Source organism: Aedes albopictus, chromosome 3 (assembly GCF_035046485.1).
Source record: "Aedes albopictus strain Foshan chromosome 3, AalbF5, whole genome shotgun sequence".
Lineage (NCBI taxonomy): Eukaryota > Metazoa > Arthropoda > Insecta > Diptera > Culicidae > Aedes > Aedes albopictus.
The window spans coordinates 209,017,957-209,040,870 of record NC_085138.1 but is presented as its reverse complement, the minus strand read 5'-3'; the positions used below and the strand labels follow the sequence as shown (position 1 = coordinate 209,040,870).

Below are 22,914 nucleotides of genomic sequence, written 5' to 3'. Positions count from 1 at the left end.
AGCATTTTACATTGAATCAGTGTCTGCTATCGAATCGTATATCGTTATCTGCTATTATTTAGCTATTAAATGACATGGAATTCATGAAAATTGAATTTCATAAACATTGAAATAAATCGATTTTTCCATAACTGTGTTTCGTAACGCAATGAGATACATTGTCAAACATTCATGCATGGCGCGAATACTAGATACAGTATAAGATTCGAAATGACTGTATTACTTCAATATAACATCCTAGAGTTGGATTTAATAACCGAAACTTTTATGAAAATGCTACTTTTCAACAAAATATACGATTTATTAAAAGTAGACTATGAATTCCTTAAGCCATTGCCTACCTTTAGGCGTTATACGTGGTTTGGAGGATTTTAATCCTAAAATAACTCAAAAAGTACATAGCTTGTAAGAATTTGGACAACATATTCGAAATTAGCGACCTCGAATTTAGTAAGTAAGGGTATTTTCGACACAAACAGACATTGATCACTGACATGATCAATGTTACCCCAAATCAACAAAATCAAAAATTAGATTTAAAAGTCTATTTAAACATATTTTTAAGTTTCACAATACTTTTTTGAGTTGCTTAACACATACTCAGAGGGTCAGTACTTGTTTTAAAAATATAAAACATGTAACGTTTGCTTAAACAAGAGAATTATTCGAGAAAGATAGAAAATTCTGATCAATGTTACCCCGGATTACGGTACTCGTGGAAAGATATCTCAGAAACAAAATGTCCAAACGGCATGAAATTTAATAGCATACTACTTGGATGCTGTAGCTTTCATTTGATGCTGAGAGAACTCAAATCGATTGACACACGGCTGATTCATTTATTATGAAGCATTTTGTCAAAGACCTCTTAAAAAGTTAAGTTGTATTACTCCAAAGTACTCCCCGAAAGATATCTCGGTTACAAAATGTCCAATCGGAATGAAATTCAAAAGCGTTCTTCTAGGGTGCAGTAGCTTTCGTTTCGAGCCTTAAGAACCCGATTCGGTTGATAGACGGCTGAGAAATTTATGGTGATACACTTTGTCAAAAATATCTAAAATAATTAAGTTGTACTACTCCCTAGCACTCTTTGAAAGATATCTCGGTAACCGAACGTCCAATCAAAAAAAAATTCAATAGCGTTCTACTAGGATGTAGTAGCTTTCGTTTGGGGCCTTAAGAACCTAAATCGGTTGATAGACGGCTGAGAAATTTATGGTGATACACTTTGTCAAAAATATCTAAAATAATTAAGTTGTACTACTCCCTAGCACTCTTTGAAAGATATCGCGGTAACCGAACGTCCAATCAAAAAAAAAATCAATAGCGTTCTACTAGGATGTAGTAGCTTTCGTTTGGGGCCTTAAGAACCCAAATCGGTTGATAGACGGCTGAGAAATTTATGGTGATACACTTTGTCAAAAATATCTAAAATAATTAAGTTGTACTACTCCCTAGCACTCTTTGAAAGATATTTCGGTAACCGAACGTCCAATCAAAATAAAATTCAATAGCGTTCTACTAGGATGTAGTAGCTTTTATTTGCTTCCAAGAGAACTCAAATCGGTCAACAGACGGCTGAGAACCGTGAGTGACATTTTTTTGTAACATACATACACACACACACACACACACACATACACACACACGCACATACAGACATTTGCTCAATTCGTCGAGCTGAGTTGATTGGTATATGTGACTCGGCCCTGCGGGCCTCGGATCGAAAGTCGGTTTTCCAAGCGGTATTTATACCCTTCTTATGGGTGTAAGAAGGGTAAAAAGTAATAAAATAATAAAATAAAACACATAATTCATCATTTCATGAGAGTAGAGGAGGAGGGGATTGTAGTATATGAGATTGGCAATTGTAAAAATGTACAAATAAAATGTAAAGCATTAAAAACAACTGTTGTGGAATTCACAGAATGAAAACCTATCACAAACTCTCTGAAAGAAAGCAATCGGGATAATGTCTGTTGTTTGTGCTCCGCCCATCGGTAAATGAAGTAAAAAAAAAAACTTCACCGTCTGCTTTTGCTTCCCACCCCGCCGAGCCGAGACTCACTTCGAGCGCCCACCCACTTTGTACTAGTCTGGACATTGGATTGAACAAAACGAACTGCGCGAAGCGCATTTCATTCATTCTTCCATCGGACACGGAGCGTGCAACACACTAAGAGTTGGATCAAGCTGACGGTAGCAGCGAGGCTTTGAAAAATTCTCTCGCTGTTACTTCCCACCCCGCCGGGCCGAGGCTCAATCCGAGCGCCCACTGAGCGTGCGCCTGTCCGGGCATTGGACTGAATAAAACGAACTGCGCGAAGCGCATTTCATTCATTCTTCCATCGGACACGGAGCGTGCAACACACTAAGAGTTGGATCAAGCTGACGGTAGCAGCGAGGCTTTGAAAAATTCTCTCGCTGTTACTTCCCACCCCGCCGGGCCGAGGCTCAATCCGAGCGCCCACTGAGCGTGCGCCTGTCCGGGCATTGGACTGAACAAAACGAACTGCGCGAAGCGCATTTCATTCATTCTTCCATCGGACACGGAGCGTGCAACACACTAAGAGTTGGATCAAGCTGACGGTAGCAGCGAGGCTTTGAAAAATTCTCTCGCTGTTACTTCCCACCCCGCCGGGCCGAGGCTCAATCCGAGCGCCCACTGAGCGTGCGCCTGTCCGGGCATTGGACTGAATAAAACGAACTGCGCGAAGCGCATTTCATTCATTCTTCCATCGGACACGGAGCGTGCAACACACTAAGAGTTGGATCAAGCTGACGGTAGCAGCGAGGCTTTGAAAAATTCTCTCGCTGTTACTTCCCACCCCGCCGGGCCGAGGCTCAATCCGAGCGCCCACTGAGCGTGCGCCTGTCCGGGCATTGGACTGAACAAAACGAACTGCGCGAAGCGCATTTCATTCATTCTTCCATCGGACACGGAGCGTGCAACACACTAAGAGTTGGATCAAGCTGACGGTAGCAGCGAGGCTTTGAAAAATTCTCTCGCTGTTACTTCCCACCCCGCCTGGCCGAGGCTCAATCCGAGCGCCCACTGAGCGTGCGCCTGTCCGGGCATTGGACTGAATAAAACGAACTGCGCGAAGCGCTTTTCATTCATTCTTCCATCGGACACGGAGCGTGCAACACACTAAGAGTTGGATCAAGCTGACGGTAGCAGCGAGGTTTTGCAAAATTCTCTCGTTGTTACTTCCCATCCCGCCGGGCCGAGGCTCACACCCAGAGCGCCATTTCCTCGATTCGTGAGTTTTCTTGCGACAGTCATCCGACCCAGTAGATAGCTGGGCAAACGATCAGAATGGACTCGTCAGATGTCGGTCGCGCCACCCATTGCTGGGCCCGGTCCGTTCACGAGTTGGTGCTATCACTAGAAGGTTCGATCCACTCGGGGCTTCACCTCGCGAAACTTGTTGGCCCTCGATGAGGATAAACGTTGGCAATGGGAAGCCAACGTTTTCCGGGTTCCAGTTTGATCAAATCCAATCAGATTCGGGGAAGGTTTTGCGAAGCCTTGCTTCTTGATTCCCTCTAACATTCACGGAAAGCCTGCTTGAACCTCTGCACTGGGATTTGAATCGGCGCTAATGGTGTGTCCGTAACTCACTCACTTCTTCCGGCGTCATTTTGGCCACTTCCGGCAGTTCGTTATAGAAGTTTTTTTATTATCTTCGGGCATAATTGTCGGGGGATGGCCTCATCGCACTGTTTGTTTAATCAATCCACATCAGGACTCTTGGGACAACCTTTTTTTACCCTCCAAAACTGCTTGGGTCAGTCAAATACCAAACGACCAAACCTTGGGTCAGTCAAAACGCATTGCAGAGAAAAAAACAAAACAAAAGAACGAAAAAGTCGCAAAAACATGGGTAAATTGATTGACAGCAAAAATGTTAGAAGCGCCGCCTCCTTTTGGTCATTCAAAAATGATGTAGTGGGGGACTGGGGTCGTTGAAATTTGATGAAACTGGAGTCACAGGCGAATTTCCAGTTTCGTATTGATTGTTGGTTGCATCATCAACACTCTCGTCGACCCATTCGCAAACCAAACTGCTTAAACTCGGATCGTCAGAGTCCATCAGCCCATTGCGTCTTACCTCCTCCCTGACTCTCCTTAACGTAACGGAACTAAACCGCAGTTGATTGCACATCAAAACTCTGTTTGACTCATCTGCAATCAAGTACTGTATAAACGTAAGCAGAAATAAATTCTACACATCAAACTTAATTTGACAAAACTCAGAATCTGCAAAAAATAACGCACAGCTCTATGTAAACATCCAATGTAAACTGACAGCATAAAATCTTGCATGCAAGTTCTACTACCAACTGTAACGAAACGTACTGTCAACGCGAGTGACGTTTTGCGCTGTCACAGACACGAGACGAAACGGAACGGAAAAAAGAAATGAAAACAAAAACAATCGTCAGTTACGGTGGTGATCGTCGCGATAGCGGAGTCTGAACAAAAAAAAACATCGTTAAAAACAGATAAACCGGGGGAGTATATCATACTTTTCCTGAATTACTCTTAAGAATTAATTGCTTTATGGTTCTCTTTACAGGTATTCGTCGAGGGACTCCGTTAGGAGGGATTAAAACGGTAAAAAAAGGTAAAGTATATTTGGAATTCAATTGTGTTACAAGATGGCGAGATCTTTCTACGCGACGACGTCGGGGAAAGTAAACATCGCTAATGGACCGATGCGACCGATTAATTGATAGATTTTTATTGCGGTTGTTGTCTGGGGAATGTACCCGAGACTGATCGCAATAATAAACGTTTTTCCAAGTTCAATAACAAATTAAAAAAAATATATATAAATCTAATTCGTTTTTACTATTTACAGATTACCCGACGGCGATCTCGATAGCAGAATTTCGACGATGATATTGGACTAGAACGCGAAAGAATTAGACCAACCGTTGGTCCATTACTTCGTACTACTAGTGAAGTACCTGGTCCGTATGGATTTCAGACGAACCACTAGTCAGTGAAAGTTTTTCTATCACCCGAGCCTACCAGATATCTTCCACCTTACACTCAAGACGACGAGAAACTCGGGATTTTTCGCGATGGACTACGGGCCTGCCTGCCTTCATCGCTACAGCGGCTAAAATTGAACGATGTTGAAGTTAACCATCCACTACGATGACCTCGTCCGAGATGAACTACAATTCAACGGGTGAGTCATTTTGACTTTTGAACTAATATAAATTTAAACTAACATAAGATAAGCAAAACTACTAAATTAGCTTCGTAAGCGTTTTCGCTAACCCAAAAATATTAGGCGACAATCATTTGGTTAACTTGCTTAAAGCAGTTTTCCAAACACGTCAAAACAAAACCAAAAAACATAAGTACATAATTTCATTGAACTAATTCAATGGTAATTTTACTTAAAAAGAGAAAAACGTCGAAAACGTTTTTCTGTACATATTTTCCAATTATTAGTCAAAAATTTTATCAAATTCACACAAGAAAGTCTAAAATAGAATACAAAACTAGAATTCTCGAGAAAAAATAAAAATAAAAGTTCATAAAATACTCAAAAATCAATTTAAAATATAAAATTTAGAAGTCTGAAGATCAACTTACATGCTATTTATGCTAAAAGTAGAACTTTGCGTCAAATTTGACTCAACTGAAGCTAAATCAACTAAAGAAAACAAAAACTTTAACGAAATTCAGTCTGAAATGTTGTAAAAATGAATGAAAACTGAACAAAACTAAATAAAAGACTAAATTAAACTCAATTCAATTCAAAACCGTGATCAAAACTAAAAATAAAAAAAAATCAAACAATAAATTCAAAAATATTTTTAAAACTATACAAATTTAAACCAAATTTAAGCTAAAAAGGAAATTATAGTAACAAAATTGGAACAAAAATACAAAAATTCAAACAAACAAAACATTTTCTATTTTAGTTAGAAAATTCATAGTTTTTGACGTTGGGTGCCAATGTAACCGTTCGTCGAATAAGCACAAGAGAATCTTGTTGGTTTTCGAATTCGGACCTCTTTATAGAAAACGCACTTGGTTTGGATGTGCCGTATATCTTAAAGCTAAATGGAGCTTTATTAATAAAGGTTTAGATACAAAACTCATTGTACTTACAATTTGGTCGCCCTTCTTTTCACCCTGTACTAAATTGAACAACCTAGATCTGTACCGTCGGCGTTATTGGCGAGTGTTAGCCTAGTAATCATAGAAGGGAATACAGTCATTTGCTATTTAGTAATATAATTGCGTCAACTTACAAACTTCTGAAAGTGCCAACTCAGCCTTCGCCCGACTTGAAGGTTACAATTCACATGCGGATATATACCTAAACCAATTTGATGTTGTTTACAATCTTAATCAAATCTAATTCATTTCAAACTTACTGCCAGGAACTCAAATCGGTGTGAAAAACAAAACCGACTTCTGCTTCAAACGTGGAATAATACTTCAAGAAATAATTTTTGCCTAATTTAGAAATTCACTTTTTCAGAGATTCTTACGACAATGACTTTCAGATTTCTCTATAGTTTTGACATCCTATGCTGCACCCTGACAATCGTTACGCACGTAGACTACGCAAGGTCGATGTCATTCGCTGCGCGTAGGATAAGATCGGGGGGTATCGCAGAACGGTTCACCGTTCAAATTCCCAGTGCTGCCAGCGTTGGCAACATCCCCCGACCCGTAACGCACCAGTGGCTCCGCTACATCTGTGTTACTATCGTCCTGCACCTGGAGCACTGCCAGCTTGCTCACCGGACGCCGGAATATCCCTCCAGCTGTCTGAACTGTAGCCTGGCGAATGCGACCATCACTCCCTGGATTGACCGCGACAACCCGGCCTCTCAACCATCCGTTGCGCTGGCCTTCGTCCACAAGCAGCACAAGGTCGTTCACTCTTAACTTCTCGGCTTCGTCGAACCACTTACTTCTGATGGCAATCGTCGGAAGGTACTCGTTGATCCATCGACGCCAGAATTGATCGACGAGCTGTCTGGCCATGTTCCAATTCGTACGAGTGACTTTTGTCGGTTCCGCCAGTTTTGTAGAAGGTTGAATGATTCCACTGGAGCTTAACAATATAAAATGGTTTAGCGTCAAGGCCTCCTGGTCGACGCTCTCTAACGGAATATTGGTTAACGGTCTGGAGTTCACTATAGACTCGGCTTCAGTAATGACCGTCCACAATGTCTCTTCATCCGGGTTCCTTTCGCTGCACAATGAGCCGAGTGCCACCTTGACGGACCTTACGAGTCGCTCCCATGAACCGCCAAAGTGTGGTGCGGATGGAGGATTAAAGATCCATTTCGTGTTCGAGTTGGTAAAGGTTTCCGCCAACTGTTGATCGATCGCTGTAATCTGATCCCTTAACTCTCGGCTGGCTCCCTGAAAATTTGTGCCGTTGTCTGAGCGAATCTCAACCCACGACGCGCTACGAATCGACGGACTGCCATCTTGCACGATTCTGTAGAGAGGGAATGAACTACCTCCAGGTGTACGGCTCTCACGGTGAGGCACGTAAACAAGGCCACCCAACGTTTAACGCAGCTGCGCCCGATCCGGACCTGGATAGGTCCAAAGTAATCAAACCCGACGTAGGAGAACGGTCGTGCCATGGCCGCTAGGCGTGCCGCTGGAAGGGGAGCCATCCTTGGTGGTAGTGGAGCTGCTTTGGCTATCTTGCAAGTCTGGCACTCCTTGATTACTTGTCGTATTACCGTACGAAGACTGGAGACGTGGAACCGCTGACGAACTTCGTTAAGTACTGTGGCGTGATTGGCGTGTAGATACCGGCGGTGATACCAGTCGATGATCAGCTTAGTCAGGTGGTGGTGGCGCGGCAGGATGATGGGAAATTTGAAATCGTACATGACGTACGGAACGGCACCAATACGGCTATCCACCCGCATAACGCCGTGTTTATCCAGGAACGGAGACAGCTTATAGACAGGGCTAGTCTTTCCAATCTGCTTCTTCTGATCCCCTCCTGCTAATTTTAGCACAGCTACTTCGTCCGGGTAAACGGATGCCTGTACTGACCGCCACAGGCTGTTCTCCGCATTCTGCAGCTCTTCCTGGAGTAAGAATCCCATGACCAGTTTCTGCTTCTTGCTTCTGTGGTAACAGTTCGCGATGTATCGATGGACGTAAGCTGCTGCTCTTAACAAACGTTCCCACTTAGAAAAGTTGTCGATCTGGTAGACATCCTCAACTGGCTTCTCTCGATGCACCATGCAGGGCCGCAATTCTTCATCCGTTTCTAAAGACTGCGTAGACCTTTGCTCCGGCCATTCTGATTCCAGACTGTACAGAAAGTCGGGCCCGCGAAACCAACGTGACGTTATATCTGTGCTGGGTCCCTTACCCCACTTGGTTGCATCGTCGGCTGGGTTATGCTGCGTAGGAACGTATCTCCATTCGGTAGCTTCGGTCTTATCTAGGATTTCTCCCACACGGAACGCCACGAATTGTCGGTAGCGGCGATGTTGTGGTTGGATCCAAGCTAATGTTGTCTTCGAGTCTGTCCACATCACACGGCGGTCAATTGAAAAAGTATGATATTCTTTCACCGCTTCAGCTAGTCTAGCTCCGAGAAGGGCTCCCATCAATTCAAGGCGTGGTATTGACAGTGATTTCAATGGCGCTACTTTCGCCTTGGCCATCACCAACGTAATGCGCACCTTTCCCATTATCGTGGCCCGAAAATATCCCGCGCAGGCGTATGCTTCCTCACTTGCGTCCGTGAAAACATGCAGCTCTATCGAGCCGACCTCAGCAGTGGAATAACCAGGAAAGTATGGTCTGTGAAGCTTCATCCGGCCGACATCATCGAACAGTTTTGTCCATCGGAGCCAGCGCCTACGAATAGCCTCTGTGACCTCTTCGTCCCATTGGACCTGATTGCGCCAGGTGTCCTGGATGATCATCCGTCCCTGGATCGTTATATGTGACAGGATACCCTGCGAGTCAAACAGGCTCATGACACAGCGCAGGATATTTCGTTTCGTCGGTATAACTCCATCCAGCTGTTGATCGTTAGCAAAGGCAATGACGTCTTCTTCTGGTAGCCATAAGAGACCCAAAACTCTTTCTGCTTCGCCCTCCGAATCGATGCTGATGGCCTTTGGTTGGGTTCCTTTGGGTTCCCCGACCCGTTTTAGAAGTGCATTCGAGTTAGAATGCCAATTCCGGATGCAGAAACCTCCACGTGCATGAACTTCTTTCACTTCGAGCGCGACCTTGATCGCCCTTTCTTCCGTGTCGAAGCTGTCGAGATAATCGTCGACATAGTGCTTCTTTTGGATCGCCTGCGCTGCTTCCGGGAAGTCTGCTTCGTGTTCCTTCGCGTTAAGTTTCTTTATGTATTGGGCCTGGCAGGGGGAACATGTGGCTCCAAAGGTACCAACATCCATCACAAACGTCTTGACCGAACGCGATGGATACTCTCTGTAGAGGAACCGTTGACTGTGTGTGTCTTCCTGGCGAATTCTGAACTGATGGAACATCTGTTTAAGATCCCCGCACACAGCGACCGGTCGTTCGCGAAACTTGCACAGCACAGAAGCACAGACAAACAGACGTAACTCTTAGAGGAAATTCATCAAAAACTTTTGCACAGTGTCATTTTCATGAGCACACTGCCATCTGTTGGTAGAACCGCGCGCGACACTGTCGGCCATGATGGATTTCGATTTGACGTTTTGCTGACACGCACACTACTACACAAATTACCTGTAATTTTCGTTTGCATCATTCAGCAACGTGTACACTGACAAACGTCAAAGCGATCGAACACTAGCGCATCTGGTGGAACGATCGCGCAAATCAAATGTAATTTGAATTGATCGTTAAATGCATGTGCCAAGCCGTTTTGAAGAGTGTTACGTCTGTTTGTCTGTGACAGAAGCGAAAGGGGTCAGCAGATCAGGTCCTTTGAGGAGCATGGAATTGAACGAAACATCACCAACTTTCGCCGCAGCGTCCCATACAAGTCGAATTTTTCCTGGCTTCTTAGGATTTCTCACGGCACCTAGCGGCAAGTGCCATACCCTTCGAGGGTCCGTGGATTCCATTTCCTCCTGTGTCACCTCGTGGATATAGTTGTTCTCCAAGTATTCGTTGATCTGCTGCTGCACGCTTGCTTGAAGTTCAGGATCCTTCTTCATTCTTCGCTCGAAACATTCTAATCGCCGCATTGCCATGGGAAAACTGTTCGGAAATTCAACATGGTCGTGGCACCACAACAGGCCAGCCTCAAACCTATTTGAAACGCGTTTCGTTGTCTCCCCAAGAATGCGACGGGCACGTTTGTCCTCCTCTGATTCTGGCCCCTTGTCAGCCGAAACACCAACGCTTTCCACCGTGAAATGTCGCTTGACAATATCATGAAGATCCCGGTCCCCCTGGTATTCTTGCTGGCACTCGCAAACATGCAGCGTGAAGTTGGAAACCTTTTCTCCTTCAGTTGTATGACCATAGACCGACCAACCGAGTCGAGTCTTGCTGGCTAGCTGGCTAGGATTCCTGGCGTGGCTGCCTCATAACTGGTTATTGGAAGACCACGGAGGTAACTGTATTGCCGTACCAAGTCACCATATTTCAGCGTCTGTTTCGGAAGATTGAGACTAGAAATTGTCCTTGCGTCGTTTAGGGTAAACTGATCATTTTTGCCCTCGCCAGATATCTCCAGACGAATCCGGTGGGACTTCGGTTCCTGTCGGGTCACGTTGCTGGTCCACGTTAGGCAAAGGGGAAGTGGTTCACCATCGTCGATACCTAATCGTTCCGCAATCGATTGCTCGACTAGAGTCATGTCTGATCCGTCGTCCAAAAACACAAAAGTTTCCACGGATTTTCCCTTCCAATATAGCTTGACGGGAAGGATACGAAACAGTGTAGACTTCTTGGCAGCATGGTGTGCGTTCAGCCCTTCTCCAGAGTTCTCGTTGTGTTTCGTTGTCTTCTGGCCTTCCTTGGCAGGATGCTTCTGTGCGTCAGAGTGTAGCAACTGATGGTGTCGCTGCTGACAGCCTTCTTTGCCGCAAACAGCTTGAACCTTGCACGGACGGCGTCCATGTTTCCCCAAACATGTGCGACAAAGGTGATGATCTTGGATAACCTTCCAACGGCTATCTGCATCCCACTTTTTGAACGTTGCACAGTCCTTCACCTTGTGGTTACGTCCGTTGCACGCCAGGCACAGAACCTCCTTGACTTCTGACCTCTTCGGCGCATCTTCTGGATTACCATGTTTTGTGGTTGGCTCACTTGCAGCGTGAGTATTGAGGAAGCTTTTGTCTCTACTACGCTCTTCTCGTCCCGATCGCGGCTGCTTGGATTCCGTAGTGACTGTGACGTCTGAGGCTGCTGCCACTAGCATGGACATGAATCCAGCGAAGGTACGTAGATCGGCCGTAGCAAACTGTTGTTTGTACAGCGCCCAGTTAAGGCGTTGCTGAGCGGGAATCTTGTCCATCAGTTCCCGCAGTAGAACTGGGTTACACAGATGTGCCATTTGCCCAGTAGGGCAGTTCAGACTTTAAACATGTCCAAAATTCAAAACTCCCATACGTTCATTACAATCCTTGGTGCAAAACTAGAGTGCTGTCAAATTTTCAGCCATTTCGGTGGTGATTTAATGGTGGCCCAAAAGCAAAATAGGTTTATATGGGAATTACTATGGAGAATTTTCAAAAAAGGTTCCCCGCACTGTAGAGCATCAACACATGGATGAAGTCATAAGGTCAAAGTCAAATTGAATTCTTCAGACTTCAATGATGAATGTTGTCGAAGACCACAACTCATTTCGACTCACGAGACAGAAGTTATTAATCAATATTCATCCATGCATGCTTGAACAGATGACCACAGCTCGGTCGACACGCTTGACACGCAATCATAGTATGCGTGTTACCTTCTTGCACACCTTACAGGACATTCTGTATAAAGATGCGCATGCGAGTGAGAATTTGTTCAATAACTTTTTTCCCGATTGTCGAAATAAGTTCCGGTCTTCGGCAACATTCATCATTAAGATCTGATGGATTTCATTCGACTTTGACCCTATGACTTCATCCATGTGGTAATGCTCTACAGTGCGGAGAACCTTTTTCGAAAATTCTCCATAGTAATTCCCATATAAATGTATTTTGCTTTTGGGCCACCATCAAATCACCACCGAAATGGCTGAAAATTTGACAGGACTCTAGTTTAGCACCAACGATTGTACTGAACATATGGGAGCTTTGAATTTTTGACATGTTTAAAGTCTGAACTGCCCTATTGCCCAGTCGCCTCAATATGGTCACACAGGTTTTGAACCGCCATGCCGAAGGTGATCAGCATTTCCAATCTGTCCGCCTTTGGTGCAGGAGTCTCGCGAACTTTGTCCAATAATGTTTGGATGATCAGTTCCGGTCTTCCGTACAACATGTACAGGGTGGACATGACTTGAGGGACGCACGCTGGAAGAAGCAAACGGCTTTTCACTGCATCGAATGCTTTACCTTGCAGCGCTCGTTGAAGCCGAGCTAAATTTTCCACGTTGGTGTATCCGCATGCGGCCGTCGAATTGGTGTATGCACTGAAGAACAGCGGCCAATCCTCAGGATCCCCTCGGAACGGCGTGAGATCTCTCGGCATAACTTGTCTCGCCAACAACTGCTGCTGCGTTGGACCTACTGGGTACTGTAACGGGAGTGTTTGAGGTGAATTCACTGGATAATACCCGCCCATGGGAGATTGCGCTACGATAGGATTCAGATGTGTTCTGGATGCACTTGCATTCACTGGTAGCCCACCGTAAATCTGTGCCTGCGGAATTGACGCTGTTGGAACCGTCGGGCAGGCCGTTACAACGTAAGTCAGATTGGCATTCACCGAACCCATTAAAGACACCTGACTGCGGATTGGGTAGCCACTGATTTGCCGAGAATAATCCGCCCCAGGTGGCGAGTACCCATACAGAGGAATAGATGGCATAGTACTATACTGACCTTCAGACACCGAACCTGTGGAAACCTTCGACATACTACTGGGTACTCCCAGCAGCAGTGATGAAAGAGACGGTTCGAATACATACTGGCTACCATGACCCGTAGTCGTCGGTGTGGAACTGTTGCGGATGCTGTCATCTGTGGCCCCGCACTCGCTGGTGTGACTGACAGATTTTCTATCTCGCCGATCATCCTTTCCAGCCAGCCTCCGACATTGTCGACCCCGCCGATCGCGGCGGGCTGCTCGTTGAAGCTGTTTGATGCAGCCCCGCTGATAACACTTTGCAAGGCGTTGTTCGTGAGCTGTCCCAGCAGTGCCTTCTTCCTCTCCAGATCCTTCCTATGACTCTCCTCCAACTGCTGCTCCAGGAATGCATGATGGTCTTGAACCCATTGCAGGCTTGCTCGCGCCTGTTCCGTCAGCAGAGATTGGCCATAGTTAGTCGTAGTTGTCGTTGCAGGTACCCATCCGGAGGGCCCAGCGACGGCAGGCGGCACCACTCCAGGAGGTACAGTCGACGGTACAATTAAGGATGCCGCCGATGTGGCCAGCGGTAGTCCAGCCACAGACAAACAGACGTAATTCTTAGAGGAAATTCATCAAAAACTTTTGCACAGTGTCATTTTCATGAGCACACTGCCATCTGTTGGTAGAACCGCGCGCGACACTGTCGGCCATGATGGATTTCGATTTGACATTTTGCTGACACGCACACTACTACACAAATTACCTGTAATTTTCGTTTGCATCATTCAGCAACGTGTACACTGACAAACGTCAAAGCGATCGAACACTAGCGCATCTGGTGGAACGATCGCGCAAATCAAATGTTATTTGAATTGATCGTTAAATGCATGTGCCAAGCCGTTTTGAAGAGTGTTACGTCTGTTTGTCTGTGGTCCAGCGTTTGTTACGAGCGGAAGCTCGGACGAAGTCACAGGTGCGCTCGACGATGATCCAGCGATGCTTGCTGGTGGGACGTTGACGATGGTAGCCGGAAATGCAGGATCGCTTCCAAATAGTTCACCGATCCTTGTAGACGATGGCAAAGCTGCACATCGTGCGCACATCCAGCTCTCGTTAGCCACCGCTGATGTTACTCCCACGCATTGGTAGGGATACCATTCCTGGCACACCGCACAGAAGACCATATCGTCCACATTATTTGACCTCCGGCAGAGTTTGCAGTCGAACCGATCTGTTTCTGGCATCTTCTCCTCCGGTGGTAAAGCAAATTCTTTAAGCTTGTTGGTTTTCGAATTCGGACCTCTTTATAGAAAACGCACTTGGTTTGGATGTGCCGTATATCTTAAAGCTAAATGGAGCTTTATTAATAAAGGTTTAGATACAAAACTCATTGTACTTACAATTTGGTCGCCCTTCTTTTCACCCTGTACTAAATTGAACAACCTAGATCTGTACCGTTGGCGTTATTGGCGAGTGTTAGCCTAGTAATCATAGAAGGGAATACAGTCATTTGCTATTTAGTAATATAATTGCGTCAACTTACAAACTTCTGAAAGTGCCAACTCAGCCTTCGCCCGACTTGAAGGTTACAATTCAGATGCGGATATATACCTAAACCAATTTGATGTTGTTTACAATCTTAATCAAATCTAATTCATTTCAAAATTACTGCCAGGAACTCAAATCGGTGTGATAAGCAAAACCGACTTCTGCTTCAAACGTGGAATAATACTTCAAGAAATAATTTTTGCCTAATTTAGAAATTCACTTTTTCAGAGATTCTTACGACAATGACTTTCAGATTTCTCTATAGTTTTGCCATCCTATCATTTTGACATCCTGTGCTGCCACCCTGACAATCGTTACGCACGTAGACTACGCAAGGTCGATGTCATTCGCTGCGCGTAGGATAAGATCGGGGGTATCGCAGAACGGTTCACCGTTCAAATTCCCAGTGCTGCCAGCGTTGGCAACAAATCTCAAAACGCGATGGCTCTCGCGCCACTCTCGCGAACGAGAGACCACCGGTTCATTTTAAAGTTTGCCCGACTAAATTGACGACTCTTTCTCCCAAGGGCTTTCTCGAACGGCCGCTGACTGAAATTAAAATCCCTAAACGCACCAAATCTAAACACATAAGGTACACACTGAAACAATAACGGAAATTCAAACAAACTAGGAATAAAAAACTGAATCAACAAGAACAAGTAAACAATTAAGTGTCGTTGAAGTGATTTTATTTAAATTTAGAACGGTAATTAAGGGAACAAATGAAACAATAGAAACAATAAAATCAAACAACTGAATTCATTTGTATGTATATTATTTTTTACAATATGCTCGTCAAATGGATTGTGTTGTGTGTGTGTGTGTGTGTGTGTGTGTGTGTGTGTGTGTGTGTGTGTGTGTGTGTGTGTGTGTGTGTGTGTGTGTGTGTGTGTGTGTGTGTGTGTGTGTGTGTGTGTTTTTTTTTTTTTTCCTCCCTACCTCCCTCAGCAGAGAAAACCGAATGGAAAAACTCTGCTACTTGCCTCGATCCCCCTGGTACCACTGATGCGACTGCTTCAGGGGGGGCAATGCGCTCATGCGCTCTTCTTTTTCTGTGCTCATGCACATGTCGCTTCAAAATTTATTATTCTAATCGTTCTAGTGTTCGTATCTAACCTATCGCCATTCAGCGACACAGTTAGTACAAACATACACCAAATTTGTTATTCTATTGCCGTCCGTGTACCATTTAGCACTACGGCTTTTCGTGCACGACTCGGATAGTCCCCGACGGTGGATCTACCCTATCCGACGAAGAGTTCCTCGACACTGAAACTTTTTCCGTTACCGATACTTCCCAGGCTGGTGCCAAGGTCGGTCCTGCGATTCCGGTTGGAGACTGGCTTCCGGTTCACAGGCGCCCTGACGACCAAGCACCGGTGCTTTTTCGCGGTCTACTCGGTCTAGTCCCCGGCGGTGGACGGACCTAGCCTACTCCGACAGAGAAAGACCCCGACGGTGGAAGTTCTCTCGACACCGATGTTTTCATCCCGACCAGTAAGGTGCCGAAGTCGGCCCGGCGATTCCGGTTGGTGGTAGACTTCCGGTTCACCGGCGCCCCGACGACCTATAACCGGTACTACGCAACGGACGACTCGGTCAAGTCCCCGGCGGTGGATCAAGCCTACTCCGATCGCGGCCCAATACTCTTTGGTCTTCTCGCCACTTCCTCTGCAGCGCGGACAGCATCCCCGTTACTGCTCTGTCGACAGCGTTCCACGTGTCTTCGTGGCGAAACATCTCCTCGACAATGTTGTTGACCGTCAGGCCGCGCATAACCCTGCGCATCTCCGAGAACCTAGGACATTCGAAGACGACGTGCGCCGGTGTTTCCTCCACGTTCACACACTCCGGACACAGAGGGGAAGACGCGTGACCGAATCGAAACAGGTACTTCCGGAAACAGCCATGTCCGGACAGAAACTGCGTCAGATGGAAGTTCACCTCCCCATGCTTCCTGTTCACCCACGCCGACACATTTGGAATCAGTCGGTGAGTCCACCTTCCGTTCGCCGCATTGTCCCACACATGTTGCCACTTCACTAGAGAGTCCATTCTAGCAGCTGCTCTCGTGTTCCTTGCGTTACTCCGCCGATAGCACTCGACGTCTTCCTCTAGGGTAATGCAGATGGGCATCAAACCAGCGATAACGCATACAGCCTCCGACGAGATTGTTCTGTATGCACTCGCGACTCTCATAGCCATGAGCCGGAACACACTGTCCAGCTTTCCACGGTTTCTCTTCGTATTTAGCGCCGGAGCCCAGGCTGGCACTCCATACCTAAGTATTGAGGTTGCAACATTTGCCAAGAGGCGCCTCTTACTGCTTCTTGGACCGCCCGCGTTAGGCATAATCCTCGCTACTGTGTTAACCACCTTCGCCGCCTTTTCGCAGGCGTAGTCAACGTGCGCGTTAAAGTTTAAGCGGTCGTCGACCATCACGCCCAGGTGCTTCAAAGCGCGCTGCGATGAAATTCTCTCCTCTCCGATCGTGATCTCCAACCTTTGCACTGCTTTGCGGTTACTGACTACGAGCACTTCTGTCTTGTGATGGGCTATCTGCAGCTTCACTCCATTCATCCATCTTTCGACTGTGTCGATTGCCTCCGATACCAGCACTTCGACTTCATCGATTGATTCGCCAGATACCGCTAATACAACGTCGTCCGCGAACCCAACGATAATGACACCTGCCGGAAGCTTCAGTGTTAACACACCGTTGTACATCGCGTTCCAGAGCGTAGGGCCAAGTATTGACCCTTGTGGAACACCTGCTGTCACTCTAAACGACCTCTGTCCTGCGTTGGTTTCGTACACAAGGACTCTGTTCTGGAAGTAGTTCCTAAGAATCCTACACAGATAGTCGGGGACCCGCATATTATGCAGGGCTACGGCGATAGCTTCCCAACTGGCGCTGTTAAACGCGTTTTTAACGTCTATCGTTTCCACAGCGCAGTAGCGATCTCCTCTCCGTTTTTGTAAGGATGCCCTTTCCGCCATCTCAACGACGGTCCGAATTGCGTCAACCGTCGATTTTCCCTTGCGGAAGCCGAACTGCATCGTGGACAGCCCTCTCACACTTTCGGTATACTCGGTCAGCCTGTTAAGGATAATCCTCTCCAGAAGTTTTCCGAGCGTATCCAACAGACAGATCGGCCTGTACGATGCTGGATCTCCCGGCTGCTTTCCTGGTTTTGGCAGCAGCACTAGTTTTTGGACCTTCCATATATCCGGAAAGATGCCTTCCTCCAGGCATTTCTGCAACACTGACCTGAACATATCGGGATACTCCAGGATCGCTGCTTTCAACGCCACGTTGGGGATTCCATCCGGACCGGGAGCCTTCTTCACCTTCAATGCTTTCGCCACGGCAACGAGCTCGTCGTTGGAGACCAGTCGGTTTACGTCAAATTCCGCATCGCCCTCGCTATACGGCATAGGTGGCCACGTTGTTGTATCGTGTTTTGGAAACAAACCCTCCACGATAACCTTCAGTTTGTCTGGGCACATTTCTACTGGCGTCATTGGGCCCTTCAGCTTTGCCATTATGATGCGGTAGGCATTTCCCCAGGGGTTAGCGTCGGCTTCCTGGCATAGCTCCTTGTAACAGTTCGCCTTGCTCTGCTTGATAGCTCGTTTGAAGGCAGCTCTAGCTTTACGGAACGCAACCTTGCGCTCTTCTCTATCGGCACCAGTTCTTGCCCTCTGAACTCGTCTCCTGGCTCGGAGGCAAGTCGCACGAAGGGTGCTGAGCATCGCATTCCACCAGTACGCTGGGCGTCTAGCGTTCCTAGGTTCAATCTTCTTCGGCATTGCTGCATCACATGCCGTTGCTAGCGCTTCCGTCAACCACCCTGGGTCGAGGTTTGCCGCATCGCTATTTGGCCGAAGTGCCTCGATAAAAGTCTCCTTGTCGAAGTCCTTCGTCTTCCACTTTCGCTCATAAGTCCTAGTTCTCTGTATGGACGTAGGAGCTCTCTGGCCTATCTTGTAGAGGATCGCCTGGTGGTCGCTGTGGGAGTACTCCTCACTCACCCTCCAGTCCATGTCTTCCATCAACGATGGACTACAGAATGTAATGTCGATGATGGATTCACGACCGTCTTTGCGGAATGTGCTGACTGTTCCTACATTGCACAGCTTTACGTCCAGCTTCGCCAGAGCTTCAAGTAGACTATATCCTCTTGCATTGGTTTGCCGGCTGCCCCACTCAACGGCCCAGGCGTTGAAATCGCCGCCGATGACTACTGGCCTACGTCCTACCAGCGTGTCAGTGAGTGCATCCAACATCCGGTTGTATTGCTCCTCGGTCCATCTTGGAGGCGCATAGCAGCTACATACGAAGACACCGTGAACTTTGGCGATCACGAAACCTTCGTAAGAGTTTTCCACCACTTCCTCTATAGGGAATCTGCCCATAACTTGTACAGCTGCCAATCCTGCTATATCCGCTACCCAATTGCCGTTCTCAGGAGGAACCCGATACGGCTCTGCGATGATCGCAACATCACACTTCGTCTCTGTTGTCGACTGCCACAACAGTTGCTGTGCGATGTCGCAATGATTCAGGTTAATTTGCGTTATCTGCATCATTGTTGGCCTGCCTTCGCCTTTTTGTAGGCCGGGCATTTATAGCCTCCCGTCCGGTGGCCATTTCCTTCCTCCGACTTGCACAGCATGCACTTGGGTTGCTTCGTGCAGTCTCGAGCAACGTGTCCGTTTTCGCCGCAGTTCCAGCACTGTTTGGACCTATCTGGACCCTTGCAGTGTCTTGACTGGTGACCAAATTCCATGCACCTGAAACACCTCTCCATTTTCTTGGTGACTCGGGGAGCCAGTCGCAGCGGGCACACCGCCCATCCGACCTTGATCTTGCCGGCTACCACAATCTTGTTGGCCTCATCTACTGGTAGTCGGATTGTCGCCGTCTGAGTACCTGCAAACGATCTCCTGATTCGGATTGTCACCGGTTCTTCCAAGTTGCACTGCTCGGTTAATGCGGCTCTCAGCTCTTCCTCAGTCGTGACCTCGTCCAAATCCTTGACCTCGAGCACTGCCTCCTGTGAAAGTGTTCTCACGGTGGCCTCGCTGCCTAAGGATTTCGCAATGAGCTCCCGGTACTCTGAGCTCTTAATCGCCGGATCCTTCCTGAGCTCGAACAGCATCTCTCCTTTCTGGGTGCGCCTGGTCTTTACCACGTTTTCACCCAACTCTTTTAGCTCCGGGTCCTCCCTCACTTTCCTGAGGAGCGCAGCGTACGTCGTCTTGTCCTTCGCCTCGACGACCAGTGCATCACCCTTCTTCCTCTGCCTAGGGGGCCGGCGATTTTCTTTCTTCTCCTGTTCCTTCCTCTTTTCTTCCTTTTTCTGTTCTTCCTTCTCCTTTCGCTTCTTCTTCTTCGCCTGCTGGCTCTCTACAGTGCGCCATCCATCATCTCTCCGATTGCTGGCGCGCTCCCGTTCACTTCTTTGTTTCTTCGGGACTTCCTCTTCTCCTGGCGTATCTCTGCCTCTTTTTTTCGAGCGAGTATTCCGATGGTTCTTCGGCGTCTCCATATTTTCGACCGTGGGTCGTTGCTGCTGCCGCTGCGTAGCTGCTGCAAGATCGTTTTTAGTCGCTGCTAATGCACTCTCTGCCTCATCCGCTCTCTGCATCACGCTGTGCCATTCTTTCACGGCAGCTCCGAGAGCCCTCCTAATCTTCAACACCAAGTCCTTGATGTCCTTGTGCACGTTGTGCTTTTTATCGACGAACTCGTGTAGGTCATCCGTCAAGTTCTTCGCCGCAACTACCTTCGGCTGTTGTTGAGGCACGCTCCATCCACTATTCGTCGGCAGCTGCTCCGAGTGTACCGCACTTTGTTGTGAAGCCGCTTCTTGCTGCGGTTCTGCACCTTGGCAGGCGGAGACCTCAGCAATCCTCCTCTGGCGAACGGATTCGCCACCTTTCCGCTGTTACTTCCGTTTTCTCCTTCCATGTTATTGGGTCCCCCCTCCGGGCCGCTATCTCCACCCGCTGTACGTAGTCGCTTTCGTGATCTCTTGGTTGTCTATGAAACAGGGAGGCCAAGCGAGGGTTGAACACGAACCTTCATGGGGTTCGTGTCCAGAGCCAGATCAGCGCAAGTCGGGAGTGTTACATCCGAGCCTAGTACCCATCAAAAATGATGGACAGATGAAGAACGTATCCGGAGGCCTGCCAAGGTTTTACCGGGACGGAGGCAGACGCACCATTAGCCCGCTCGCCGTTTCAAGTAGGTGTCACCCTTCCTTACTCAGGGAGCAGAATGGCACGAATGTCAGCCCATCGTCGTCATCCGATCCGAAGTCCGTAGTCCGTTGTCGTTTGCGTTGACCAGTATACCATAATCAGGATGTTACTGGCATCAATCCTGATGTGCCGGTTGGCACTCCGGGTGTTTGGGCTAAGGCACTTTGAAAGCGGTACCAGGTCGCTTGTACGGAGTTGCTTGCAGATGTGTGGCTTTTTATGAGGATCCAACAGAGCCCACTGTTGAAACCCCGCCACATCCTAGGCATCCTCCGCTTGAGCTGTCTGGAAGCCAGAGCTCGGTCACTCCCCGAAGGAAGAGCCAAAGGTGGTAATCCACACGGGTGTGTGAACGGTTTTCGCTTAGGAAAAACTCCCAAGCTTCCACCCGACTCGCAGAAGGGGGGGTTCGTCAAGCCCCTGGACTCCTGTCCCTGCTGCCCCTTGTGTGTGTGTGTGTGTGTGTGTGTGTGTGTGTGTGTGTGTGTGTGTGTGTGTGTGTGTGTGTGTGTGTGTGTGTGTGTGTGTGTGTGTGTGTGTGTGTGTGTGTGTGTGTGTGTGTGTGTGTGTGTGTGTGTGTGTGTGTGTGTGTGTGTGTGTGTGTGTGTGTTTTTTTATTCTAGGAGTCCAAAAATCTTCTAAAGACGCTGTGTGGGATTCAAATGTGCGCCTACCCACTAAAAACACTCTCCTAGTTCACCTCCACCTTAAATTCCAATCCGGTACCACCATGCAGTATTTCTTCGGAGGGGAGGCGTTATGTGCCTTGTGCACCATCACCAATTTATTATTCTAGTCTTCGTACTGAGCCTTTTGGCTCCCGTGCAATTTGTTATTCTATTTCGATTAAACATTCGCCATTTAGCGACCTTCTTGTGTGTTAGCCACATTTACCATGCCACATGCCGAGCCATTTGGCTCCAGTTAGTAATGTGTTAGTACCTAGGTTAGTACTAATTAAGCCGCCATTTAGCGACTAATTTCGGTTACTAACACTCCTCATTTCGGTTCCTAATGCTATTCTCTACTCCGCTATACAGATTTCTAACATGTACGACACGACGACACGTGATACCCGGCTAGCCCCCGGCCGATTCCGTCGGAGAGTTCTCCGGCGAAGAAATATCTCCCGAAACCGTTCGTTGTTCCTCCCGCCAACTTCGCTGTAGTGCCGACATGATCTGAACTACAGTCCTGTTCACCGCGTTCCATTTTTCTTCCTCGCTGCACATACGCTCGACGATATTGTCCACATTTACGTCGGCGCCGACAATTGCTGCCATTTCTCCTCGCAGGCGCGTGAACCTTGGGCAACTGAAGATAACATGTTCCGGTGTTTCTTCTGTGTCCCGACACTCAGGACATATCGGCGACCGGGCATGGCCGAATCTGTTCAGATACTGCTTAAAGCACCCATGACCGGACAAAAACTGAGTCATGTGAAAGTTGACCTCTCCGTGTGCTCTGGTGATCCACATCGACAAGTTGGGAACTAGACGATGGGTCCACCTGCCAATCACAGCGTTATCCCACTGCTGCTGCCACTTGGATAGTGTACTGGCTCGCGCTCTCTTCCGAGCTCCTCCTGTGCCTCGGTCCCTGTAGCATTCGCTATCTTCTTCCAGTAGAAGGCAGATAGGGATCATCCCGGCTATCACACACACGGCGTCTGACGAAATGGTTCTGTACGCACTTGACACGCGCATCGCCATCAGTCTGAACGTACGATTAAGTTGGACGCGATTTCTTCCAGTCTTCAATGCGATCGACCACACTGGGGCTGCGTACCTTACGGTGGACGATGATACACTCGCTAGTAACCTCCTCTTGCTGCTGCTAATCGCAGAGTTTTTGGGCATGATCCGGGATAGTGCTGAGATCACAGCCGTGGCTTTCTTGCAGACATAGTCGACATGACTGTTGAAGTTCAGTCGATCGTCCAACATAACTCCCAAGTGTTTGACTTCACGCTTTGAGTCGATAATGCATTCGCCAACCATCATTCGTGCATGCTGCACTGTCCTCCGGTTACTGATAATCACCAGCTCGGTCTTGTGGTGCGCTAGCGATAGCTTCTTCCTGCGCATCCACTCTTCCACTACGTCTAC

General features: G+C 47.5%; 2 protein-coding genes across 2 annotated transcripts; both read right to left on the bottom strand.

The window, feature by feature from the left end:
• Positions 1 to 6,613: 6,613 nt before the first annotated feature.
• On the bottom strand, positions 6,614 to 10,191 carry LOC134290567 (uncharacterized). Its single transcript, XM_062857729.1, has 3 exons — positions 10,075 to 10,191; positions 7,513 to 9,531; positions 6,614 to 7,411 (listed from the first exon to the last, which is right to left on the bottom strand). Exons 1-3 carry the CDS (start codon positions 10,189 to 10,191, stop codon positions 6,614 to 6,616), a joined length of 2,934 nt encoding a protein of 977 aa, XP_062713713.1.
• Positions 10,192 to 10,532: 341 nt separating this feature from the next.
• On the bottom strand, positions 10,533 to 11,540 carry LOC134290566 (uncharacterized). The gene has a single exon (XM_062857728.1). The coding sequence runs from the start codon at positions 11,538 to 11,540 to the stop codon at positions 10,533 to 10,535; it is 1,008 nt and encodes a 335-aa protein (XP_062713712.1).
• Positions 11,541 to 22,914: the final 11,374 nt, after the last annotated feature.

What these genes read in the sequence shown, in the direction of transcription:
- LOC134290567 (XM_062857729.1), bottom strand. Translation starts at nt 10,191, where the DNA reads ATGAAGAAGGATCCTGAACTTCAAGCAAGCGTGCAGCAGCAGATCAAC. An exon ending in AATCCACGGACCCTCGAAGG is followed by an intron (nt 9,532 to 10,074) that starts GTATGGCACTTG and finishes GATCTTAAACAG; the next exon opens with ATGTTCCATCAGTTCAGAAT. An exon ending in TGAGAGCCGTACACCTGGAG is followed by an intron (nt 7,412 to 7,512) that starts GTAGTTCATTCC and finishes ACAAATTTTCAG; the next exon opens with GGAGCCAGCCGAGAGTTAAG.
- LOC134290566 (XM_062857728.1), bottom strand. Translation starts at nt 11,540, where the DNA reads ATGGCACATCTGTGTAACCCAGTTCTACTGCGGGAACTGATGGACAAG.